Source organism: Juglans microcarpa x Juglans regia, chromosome 6D (assembly GCF_004785595.1).
Source record: "Juglans microcarpa x Juglans regia isolate MS1-56 chromosome 6D, Jm3101_v1.0, whole genome shotgun sequence".
Taxonomy (NCBI): Eukaryota; Viridiplantae; Streptophyta; class Magnoliopsida; order Fagales; family Juglandaceae; genus Juglans; species Juglans microcarpa x Juglans regia.
In genome coordinates this window covers 8,700,064-8,711,901 of record NC_054604.1, presented here as the reverse complement: position 1 = coordinate 8,711,901, position 11,838 = coordinate 8,700,064, and the positions used below count along the sequence as shown (strand labels likewise).

The 11,838-nt window shown below is 32.7% G+C and overlaps 1 protein-coding gene and 1 long non-coding RNA gene across 3 annotated transcripts; both read right to left on the bottom strand.

The window, feature by feature from the left end:
• Positions 1-625: 625 nt before the first annotated feature.
• On the bottom strand, positions 626-6,925 carry LOC121234216 (pentatricopeptide repeat-containing protein At5g61990, mitochondrial). Of its 2 annotated transcripts, XR_005934342.1 has the most exons (5): positions 6,734-6,925; positions 2,285-5,111; positions 1,725-1,830; positions 1,575-1,589; positions 626-1,357 (listed from the first exon to the last, which is right to left on the bottom strand). XR_005934342.1 is itself a non-coding variant. In XM_041130073.1 (3 exons), the coding sequence occupies exons 2-3, from the start codon at positions 5,097-5,099 to the stop codon at positions 1,350-1,352; spliced, it is 2,823 nt and encodes a 940-aa protein (XP_040986007.1). In that variant the 5' UTR covers positions 5,100-5,111; positions 6,734-6,925; the 3' UTR covers positions 626-1,349. The 2 variants fall into 2 exon arrangements, 1 of the variants encoding a protein (XP_040986007.1); XM_041130073.1 differs by lacking the exons at positions 1,575-1,589; positions 1,725-1,830.
• Positions 6,926-10,154: 3,229 nt separating this feature from the next.
• Positions 10,155-11,440, bottom strand: LOC121234252. The gene is made up of 2 exons (XR_005934344.1): positions 11,177-11,440; positions 10,155-10,189 (listed from the first exon to the last, which is right to left on the bottom strand). It is a non-coding gene; the product is annotated as an uncharacterized LOC121234252 (long non-coding RNA).
• Positions 11,441-11,838: the final 398 nt, after the last annotated feature.

Here is an 11,838-nt window from a genome sequence, read left to right as displayed (position 1 = left end):
TAGTATACATTAGTATATTAATATATATTAATATATTAATTACAATTTATGTCATAATATTAATACTATTAAAACCAAAAAACCAGGCCGAACAGAATCGGAACTAGTAAAATTGGAGGTACCAGTTTAAGAAAGTAACCGATGCGTAATCAGTTTTTAAAAATGTAAAATCGGTACATACCGATTTGGTCTTAAATTTTATCCAAAAACAAACCGTATCAAACCGGTTACACCACTAATCAAAACTGTCCATAATCCATATGTACATTGCTCAGCCACCCATCACATCACATCACACGTACCAAGTAGTTCAATCTTCACATGATGAGTTGGTTTAAAATTAACTCATATGTACAGTGCTTATGGCGTGCGCAATCACAACCTGTATTGTTGATGTGCTTGTTGAACTAAAGATCTTCAATATTAATTGTTGAGCTGTGTTTCCGTTACAAGTGAATATCTTTTATGCAAATGAATCTTATCCCTTTAAGTGCATCCACACCAATCCCTTGAAAGTCCTTTTGTTGATGGATTTTTCAAATTTAGTAATCAATGATAACTACTTCATAAAAACTCACTATTAAAGTTAATGGAAGCAAAGAAAAAGACAGTCAACAAAGATCTACACAAATCTGGAAAAACAAACAAGTTTGAAAAAGTAGTCACAAGCAGTCTCTCAATTCAATTTTGAGCCAAAGCTTAGACTCCATCTCAACTAGATAATTTAATATATCTTTAGACGGCTAATACTAATCATTTTAGGTGAATCTATATTCGAATTTAAAAAAAAGACCTAGTACATGCCAAACCTCTTGGGAGTAACCAAGGGACAAGGACCATTAAGCCACCACTCTTGAATGTGGACGTTTTACATTCAACTTGAAATAAAGAGTATCTATTTAGGGCAAAATAAGGGGTACTTTGATTATTGTGTTTCTTACCAAAAATGATTAGATTAAAATACCCCCTTAAATTTCAGGAGATATAGATAAGAGGCTATACTATATTATTTACAAACCACCAATACAGAACAAAAAACTAAACCTACCAGACCCCGTTTGAGTGCTGTCAAAGACTTTTGTATTTCCATGGTCATGCCACTGTCCACACTTCCTGATTAAAGATCCTTGTGTGATTTTTGCGAATGAAGCTCAAGTAAACTGCTGCTCAGACAGGCCTTCTTCCAACAAATGGGGCAAACCTTCATCATCGGCTTTCGTTGTCGCCATTCCATGGATGCTGCGTCCCATGTAATTTCCTATCCAGATCCAAAAGGATCCTAGCAAAGCCATCATTGAGCTGGGCTAAGTGGTGAACTCGTTTGAGGGTATTCCATGCTTTTAGTAGAGTTAGGTTCCTGCATCACAGAAAATAACAGTTTTAAAAAACAGAGCTTCCTTTAGATATCTACACTTTTTGATAAAGTCCTTCGGATATCCGCACAATCATATTTCAATATCATGTATGGATGCACAAGGCAGCTGCCAGGTGGCGTCTGAAGGCTACCATAAGAGAGATGTTGATGGTATTCTCAAAATTATATTCTAAGATGCATGACTATATTCTTCACTTACTTCCTGAGCATTAAGGGTGTGTTTGGCAAGTGAGGTACTCTCACTACTATTCTTTACTTTATTATTACTTTTCACCTACTTTTTAATATTTTATTATTACTTTTTCACTACTATTCACAAACATTCTCAACACTTCTCAGGTATTCCCACTACCCAAAACCAAGGTGGCACTTCTACCTATTTGTTCAACATGATCAATAGAATCAGAAGCTTCTTCAAAGATACTGCTAATATTTGTATCTTCATTGTCAGATATCTGTTCAAGTGGAAGGTAGTACAATTAGTAAAAATATTGGAGATTGAGTTACATAATCAACAAAACCTTTTGCTCTTACTAATACAAAAAAATAAGATCTAAAAACAAATAAACATTTTAAATATTATATCAGCATGTGTTATTATGTTCAACACAAGGTAAGTAAAAAACAAAATTCCCACTTTTTTGGGCTCCTTTTGTGTTCGGTGAGAGAGAGAGAGAGAGAGTGTATGATGAGGTAACTAAAACATCATGAACCGCATCTAACTGGACATGCAAGATGAGTTGGAACCATTTTCGACAGAATGGATCAAAATCTAAGTAGAAAAGAAATGGAAAGGCATTTACAGAAAAATTTTGTACTCAAGTAGTTCAGCAAACTGAGAATCTGACTGCACAATTTCATTTGAGCACAAACATAATAAGTGAGTAATTCAGTGCTACAGTGTAATACCAGATCTTGCAGCCAGCGCCCCACCAATGAACAGGCTAGTTGTGATTGAAGATGGCCTCTCTGTATTTGCAGCCTCAGATATCAACGGAATTCTCTCGAGCATGCCATATGTTTCTTCATCAGGGTCAATCCCCGCTGCCACCATTTCATCGAAAAGAGCACACATCTTATCTCTGCTCCCTATGTTGTTGTACCCATGCAGGAGTGCAGTGTAAGTTAAAATATTTGGCTTGAGATTTCTTTTTTTGATCTCCAGAAAGAGCTTCTCAGCTTCCTTCATTAATCCTGCCTTGCAGTGCGAATTGATCAAAATTGAGTAGGTCACATCATCGGGGGTCACATGCTTATCAACAATGTCTTCAAACAATTGGTTAGCTTCGTCCAATTTCCCGGACTTGGAGAAGCCATCAATCAAAGCATTGAAAGAAGATGTGGAAGCAAAGCCCTTCTGCACCATCTCATGAAATAAGGAAAGGGCCTTCTCCATGTTTCCTGCTTTGCAGCACCCATCAACAAGGGCACAATAGATGAAACAATCAGGTGGAACCCCCCTAGATGGCATCTCATCCATTAATTGAAATGCCTCAGCTAAATTTCCAGATTTGCAGTATCCATCTATAATCGTAGCATAGGTCACACCATTCTTAGCCAAACCCTTTCTTGAGATTCCATCAAACAGTTCCCTAGCTCTCTCAATGTCACCCGACTTGCAAAGTCCATTGATCAAGGAGTTATAAGTAACAATGTTTGGAGTGATGCCTTTCTGGCACATCTCATCATAGAGTTGAAAAGCTCTGTCTAAATCACCTTGCTTACAGGATCCAGAAATGAGAGAGGTGTAGGTAAAAACATCTGGCACCAGACCCTTGTCAAGGACTTCAGATAAAACCTCCATTGCTTCCTCAATTTTTCCATTCGTAGAAAGACCGTGGATGAGGACACTATAAGTCTGGATATCTGGGATGACCCCTTGTCCAAGTAATAATTGAAACGCAGAAAGAGCTCCAGTTACGTTACCATCTTTAAAGTGCCCATCAATCAGGGCCGTGCAGATCAAACCATTGGGCGCTATACCCCAACCTAGCATTTCTATGAAATAACCATATGCTAATTGCATATTACCCGCCTTAGCATATCCATCGATGAAAGTCCCATATGTATATTCATTAGGTTTAAGACCCCTCTCAATCATTTCAACCAAGAAATTCTTAGCATCTTTCATCTTTTTGGCCTTGCAGAGGCCAATTATAAGAGAATTATAACAAAACATGTCCGGCAGAACGCCCTTTTCCTTCATTCCTTTTAATATCGTTATTGCCTCGTCAAATCTACTTTGTTGTACATGACCTTTGATTAGAGTTGAGAATAGAACAGCATTTAGTTTCAAACCCCCTGCAATCATCTGCTCCAAAACACCATTAGCCCCTTGCAGATCTCCACAATGGCATAGGCCATTTATTATCACACCATAAGTGAATACTGTGGGTGCCAAGTTCCACTTCTTCATCTCAAGAAGAAGTTGATAAGCCTCGACCATATTTTTCTTTTTGTAATACCCACTAATTAAAGAGTTATAAGTATAACTATCTGGTTTTATTCCCATCACACTCATCTCATTGATGAGAGCTTTGGCCTTCGTCATCTCACCAACCTTACAGAACCCACCGACAAGTACATTATATGTTACCAAAGTTAAGCTTACTCCACGGGCAACCATCTCATCTTTGATTCTCAAGGCATCTTCTACCTTACCTTGTTTCATGAACCCATCAACCAAAGCAGTGTAGGTAATGTGATCAGGACATAAACCCATACCAAACATCTCTTCCAATATCGACTTTGCTTCTTCTGACCTTTTCTGTTTGCAAAACCCATCGACAAGTATAGAGTAAGTATAGGCATCTGGGACCAACCCCTTCCCAGCCATGAACTTCTTCAGCTCAAGAGCCTCATCAACAGCCCCATGTTTGCACAATCCTCCAATCACCACATTGTAGGTAACCAAATTAGGACTACAGCCCTTCTCCTCCATACCAAATAGCACCCTTCTACCCTCTTCAACATTCCCAACCTTACAATGCGCATTTATCACAGTAGAATAAGTATAAACATCCGGACTCATCTTAGCCTCTAACATCCGATCATAAACCTTCCAAAACAACTCCATCCTATTACACTTTGCCAAGTCCTTCAACAGAGAATTACAAAACACTAGAGTAGGCAAAAACCCATCATTTTTAATTCCCAAAAACACGCTAGCAGCCTCATTCAACATCCCCACTTTCCTATAAGCATTCACCAAAATCTCAAAAACCACCACATTAGACCCACCGCATTCTACAAAGAAAGTAACAATGGAATCAAGAATTTCCAACGGCGGCTTCCGGGTTCCCACCATTCGCTCTAAGACGCCATTGGCATGGGCGAAAAGCCTCGAATTACATAGAGCAATTGCAAGAATCGAGAAAGAATGCTGATTTTGAGGAACGCCCATCAAAGAAGTGGACCAATCAAAAAAATGAAGGAGGCGTTTGGGGTCACTCACCCAATTATGTTGAAGAACAGACCGAACCACTTCTGGGTTCAGCTTCTTGGGTATATTTGACGATTCCATGAGGTACTGCCAGTTGCTTTGCTTGAGAAAGGCGGAGATTTCTTCGATTGTGAGCTCTTCATTCTGTTTTGAAGTCTGCGAGGTGCAAAAGCTGAAGGATTTGGCATAAACAAAAAGAAGTCTTGATGGTTGTGCTTCTGCGACAGCATTTCGATTTTGGAGTGCAAATGCAAGGAGGTTTCTCTGAGAAAGTAGACCCATTTTATTCCTGACCTGATAAAAAAAAAAAAGGCCAAGGGACAATATGTAGTTATACACTATAAGGAAGTTGGGCCAGTTGGATTAGGTAAGCTCAAATGAAATTATAATGCTTGATAACCAGTAATTTTCAATTAAAAGAAAATCACTAGAGACACAAAGGATCCCACAAATTAACCCACAAACTGATGTATCACGTTTGGATCAGTTAAGTTTTTTTTATTCTCTTCCATTCCCCCCTCCTTTTCAGTGAATGCCGTGAATGCCAATGCTTTTGAGGTAAGCTCAATTCTAGGAGGCGCTCTCACTTTGCACACCATCAAGGCACTTGCACTTTTGATATTGTATCAAGTACGGGTGTAACTGGTCCGGTCCAGTCTGGTTTTAAACAAAATTTAGGACCGAACTGGTATGTAACGGTTTTGAATTTTCAAAAACCGATTACGCACCAGTTACCCCCCCTAAAAAGTTACTTCCGGTTTTACCCGTTCCAGTCCGGTTCAGTCCGGTTTTAATCATCTACCATAAAAAAAATTCTGCCATAAAAAAACTGCTCCCATGTAAAAAATCTGCAGCCATAAAAAATGTGCTATAAAAAAATGTGCTATAACAAAAAAACTGCTATAGAAAAATCTGCTATAAAAATATAAAACTGATATTTAAAAAAAAAAAAAAAAAACTGTAACAACAAAATAAACCCTAAATCAGAAGCTCATTAAAGTTTTTACAATATGCAGTTATGCACATATTGATCCCAATTCACAAAAAATACACAAAAAAAAAAAAAAAAAAAGAAGGATCAACCAAAACAGATTTTTTTTATAAGTGTTCAATGGACGCCAAATAAATTGATATAAAGGAATCTCAAGTACATGAATTGCAACGACAAGCCAAAAGGGCAAAGTACCCCGCCTCTCGTTACATAGCACAAGAGAAAAAGCTTCGGGGTTCCTTATATCAATACACAGAATAAAGATTAATAGAGAAAGAAAAATCATCAATGCAATAGAAGAAAATTCAAATAGAGAATACACACAATGCAAGAAAGATCATAAAGAATACACACAAAAAGAATACACTTAGAATACACACATAAAGAAATTCAAATAGAGAATACACACAATGCAAGAAAACATTGTAATGATTCAAGAAAACACAGAACACACAAGAAACCAAACCAGTAGAATCACTGATTGACATCCATGCAACCCAAAAAAATTTATCAGGTTCAAATCTACTAACAGATATATATGAACAAACAAACAAAATTACCCACAAAAACAAAAAGGAAAGAAATCAAGCTATTTTCAGCTGGATGGGGAACTATACAAGTTCATCCTCGATGGGGAGCTATACAACATATTAAACCCTAAATCCTAAAATATAAAATATAAAAGTATACCTTCCACAATTATAAAATACAGATTCAGCTTGATGGGGAGCTATACAAAAAAAACTATAAAATATAAACCCTAATCAGATTTCGAAATCTGTAAAAAACCATAAATCTCAAATCTGTAAATTCGATAAAAACCCTAAATGAAATGAATCAATTAGCAATGAATTGAAACATTGTAATGATTCATGAAGTAAATGTAAGATTTTGAAAATTAAAAAGCATATATATGTTCACATACCGATTAGCTCGCCGAGAGAGGGGAAAACAATATCTGTGATTCTGTAGCCTCGGGAACAACTGGAAGCGGAGGAGAACAGAACGGACCAACAGTTTCGACGGCGAGGGGCTGTTGACGGCATGAGAGAGGGGCTCAGCTTGAGAGACGGCTGCGGGGACTCGGACTCGAGAGGCAGAGCAGAGATGGTCGAGCGGGAGGGGGGGCAATGTAACGGAAATATATATCCATTAAACGACGCCGTTTGTCCCTTGGGACTAAAATTTAGTCTGCATATAATATATAGTATAGTATATATTATATATATAATTAATATTATATATATAATATATATAGTGATATATATAGTATACAATAGTATATATTATAATACTAACTATATATTATACTATTATAGTGATATTATCATAATAATACTATATACTATACTAATTCTAATACTATATATAGTTATATATATTTTGTTATAGTGATTTAACCTATTAAAAAAAATTATAGTGATTTATATCTAATACTATAGTATAGTATTAGTTATAGATATATAATATATTAGACTATATAATAGTATTAATATTAGACTATTAGTATAGCTATATATTAGTATTAGTTATATATTAGTATAAGTATAACTATAGTCTATATTAGATTATTAGTATTAGTTAGACTATATAATAGTATTAATATTATATTATTAGTGTAGCTATATAATGTAAGTATAACTATAGTCTATATTAGACTATAAGTATAACTATAGCTATAGTGAGTTTGTTAATTGTTATATTAGTATTTGTTAATTGTTATAGTGAGTTTAATTTATTATAACTATATTATTGATAGTACTATAGTGATAGAATTAGTATGGTAATTTATTATAGTAATAGTATTAGTATAGTAATTTAGTATTAGTAATTAGTATTAGTAATTAGTATTATAATTAGTATTAGTAATTAGTATTAATTAATTACTATTTCATTATTTTATATGTGATTATTTAGTATAGTGATTATTTAGCTTTATATAATATATCAGTATAATTAGTTATATATTAATATAGCTATAAATAAAGTGTTATTAATAATTTAAATATATATTTTATGTTTAAAGTATATGATAAATTAAATTTTCATATTTAAGATTAAACTTTTATTTTATAAATTATAATAACATTATCTTATATATAATTTCTTAATAACATATGATTAAACAAATTACAAATGTTTATATTTAAGATTAACATTTATGTTATAATTTATAAATTATAATATGAAATTATTTCATATATAATTATATATTATATATAAAACTTATATATAAAAAATATTTTGTATAAAACTTATATATATAAAATATTAATTTTTTTTTATTTTTTCGAGACCGGTCCAACAGATTCGGTTTTTCAATTTTCCTGTTCAAATTTACACCCATACTTTTGAACATCTCATGGATACCTTTCAGCTGTAAAGAAAGAGATCTCCATAAGAGATGTTGTATTTCATTCGCCACGACAACCATATGGAAATTATGATAATTATGGATGTAACTGGTTCAGTTCGATCCGGTTTTTGATATATTTTATAACCGAATCAATATACATCAATTTTAAAAATTTAAGAACTGATACCGGACCGATGCATCACTGAAACAGAAACTTCTAATTTTTTCGGTTCCAGTCTGACTTTTTTTATTTAGAAAATTCCCCAAGAACATTGTAATTTTTTTAAAATTCTAAATCAAATTCTGTATTTTTAAGAATAATTTTATTTGATAGTTTTTATACCATATTATTAATTTAATTTAAAAAATAAATTTCAAATTTTAAATTTTATAAATTAAATTATATTACTTAATTAACTTATGATGTAAACCATTCAAATGGTATGTCGGTTGGGTTGTAGCATGTAGGTCTAGTTTGAATGTACAGGTGGAAGTCCTCAGCTCATCTACTATATTGCACCTGGCGCCGAGTCGAGTTACGAAGAAAGAAAGAAGTTACTGATTAGGATGGCTCTACAGCCACCGCTCCCAGCGCCGGCTGGGAGCTACCGTTGGTCTTAGGAATTGTGTTTTTTTTTTTTTTTTTTTTTTTTTTTTTTTTTTTTTTTTTTTTTATATATGTATTTTTTAACACTTTTAAATATATTTTAAAAAAATAAAAAAATCACAATATTATTAAAAAACATATCCTTAATCACTAAGTAAAAACAAAATATTAAAAAAAAAGGGAGCCGGGGCTACCAACCGTTAGCGGGAAGTGTATCATTTCAGGCCTCATTTGTTACACAGTTCAGATGAGATATTTTATTGAAAGTTAAATAAAAAATATTATTATAATATTATTTTTATTTTAAAATTTTAAAAAATTGAATTATTTGTTATATTTTGTGTAAGAGTTTGAAAAAATTGTAATGATTAAATGATAAGATAATTTAATTTTGTATAACCAAACCAGCCCTAAAGTAGTCATGGAAAAGATGAGACATTGACGTGTAAGGTTGGGGTGTGGCGTGGACGTATGAAATTGATGTAAAATATCTTAAAATTTTATAAATAATAGTGAAATAATTTGTAAATAATAATTAAATGATTTTAGTTAATATATTTTATTAATTTTTGAAAAATAAGAAAAAAACTTAAATAAGAATATGGTAATTAGAAACAATGTATAGTGTGTGTATATAATTAGAGAACAAATAAAATAATAATATTAATTTGAAGAGAAAATATAGCATTGAGGCAGGATATGGTGGAGTACCTTTTTTTAGAGTTTAAACATGCACCAAACTTTTTTTATGAGTAAAATTATGTCGCCTTAAAAGTTTAAACATGCACTAAACTTTTTGAGTGTCTCAAATTACATCATTTCTCGTTAATTTTAATTAATATTGTATAATAATTGTATGATGTCTTAAAATTTTAAAATTTTAGAGATAAATATTCTAGGACTAATTTTTTTGTGAAAAAAATAATATTTGCAGTTATGGATTGTACAAGTGCCGTGTAATCTCTTTAAAAAAGTAAGTAAATACGGAATTGATATAAAAAAAATTTAATTTTTTAATAATAGAATCTATTATTTTTTCAAAACGATTACGTAGCAGTTACAAACTTTATGACTATATATAGCATTACTCAATACGAGATTACAGAATTGCTAGAAGGGGGGAGAATGTGTCACATCACATAAAAGAGAAAAGATGTTGTAATAACAAGGGCATTTGACTCTTTGAGGAGTTTTAAAAGAATCCAATAATAGGAGGTGTGGCTATCTTGCAATAGCCAGGGTGATGAATATTCACTTCTTTCATTTTTCTCATAGATTTGTTATCAGAAAATTGTAGTTGAATCTGGGTGTGTAACATAATAGTGGTTTGCATCTGTCTGTTGAAGAAATTTATTAGCCTAATTCATCTCATAAAACCGGTTCTATAAGAGAGGATTGTTCATTGCTTATAAACATGCCTAGGGGTGTAATTTTAAACCGAAAAACCGGAAAATCAGTCCGGACCGGACCGGACCGGACCGGTTTTACCGATTTTGAACCGGTCCGGTCCGGGACCGGTTCCAAAAATCCTAAAACCGGCCGGTTCCGGTCCGGTTCCGGTTTTAAGATTTTTGGAACCGGACCGGTTCATAAAAAAATATACAAAAAAAAATATTTTTATATATAAGTTATTAAGTTTTATACAATATATTATATATATATATATATTAATATATAAAATTATAAATTTATATGTGAAATTTTTATATATAATATATATAATTATATATATTCATATATGAAATAATTTCATATTATAATTTATAAATTATTACATTAAATGTTAATACTAATATATAAGTTTATAAATAATACTAATAGTCTAATATAGACTATAGTTATACTTATAAATTTATAATTAATACTAAAAGATTTTACTAAAAGTTTATAACTAATACTAATATTAAATATATAGTTTATAACTAATACTAATATATAACTTATAACTATACTAATAGTCTAATATTAATACTATTATATAGATTTTTAGTGAAGCAATTTTTTGGAGTGAATCAGATTTTTTTGTAAAACAGATTTTTTATGGTAAAACCGATTTTTTGTAGTAAAACAGATTTTTTATTGAAGTAATTTTTAGTAAAGCAGATTTTTTTATTTAAAGTTAAAACAGATTTTTTGTAATAACAGTTTGTAAAACAGATTTTTTTTAAATCAGTTTTTTTATTTTATAAACAAATTTTTAATGACAAACTATGAAATTTACATTTTTAAAAAACCGGAAAACCGGACCGGACCGGACCGAAAACCGGTAAAACCGGAAGTACCGGTTTAGGAGGATAACCGGTGCGTAATCGGTTTTGGAAAATACAAAACCGGTACATACCGGTTCGGTCTTAGATTTTGTTCAAAACCGGACCGGACCGGACCGGTTACACTCCTAAACATACCCAAGACCTTGTACACAACCAATGTGGAATTATTCCTCAATACCCTCCCTCACGTGCAGGCCAGTATTTTTTCTGGTTCTTGTCACGGGGTAAGTAGTGTAAGCTCTCATTCGTCCTGAACCTAGCTCTGATACTATGAAAAAATTTATGAGCCTAACTCATCTCATAAAACCGGTTCTACAAGAGAGGATTGCTCATTGCTTATAAACATGTCCAAGACCTTGTACACAACTAATGTGGAATTATTCCTCAATATCTGCAACATAAGTTGTATTTTCCTGTGACATCAACAGAATTTAATCTGGGACCTTTGGAATCTGATGCATCCATTTGCTGATTTGGTTTTTTTGTTTACTCATTTGACCATGGAACCTTGCACCAGAACAGCATGCTACCAACAAAAGATTGATAACATTTCGTAAAAGAGACTACACTTTATATTGTGCAGGTGAAACAACCGATAATCCAACAGCAAAGAGGCAGTGCAAGAGCCAGGAAAGGAGGTTACAGAAATGAGCAAGAAATTACATCTTACCAAATTGTCATTCTAAATTGTGAACAACTGAAGTTACTACACGAGGACAAATAAAATGCAATAAACTATGCATGCACATGTAAATGTTCATGATCTACACATTGCCCGACCAATTGCATTGCTCAAG

Bases quoted from the DNA above. Each gene is read 5' to 3' on its own strand.
- LOC121234216 (XM_041130073.1), bottom strand. From the start codon at position 5,099: ATGGGTCTACTTTCTCAGAGAAACCTCCTTGCATTTGCACTCCAAAAT.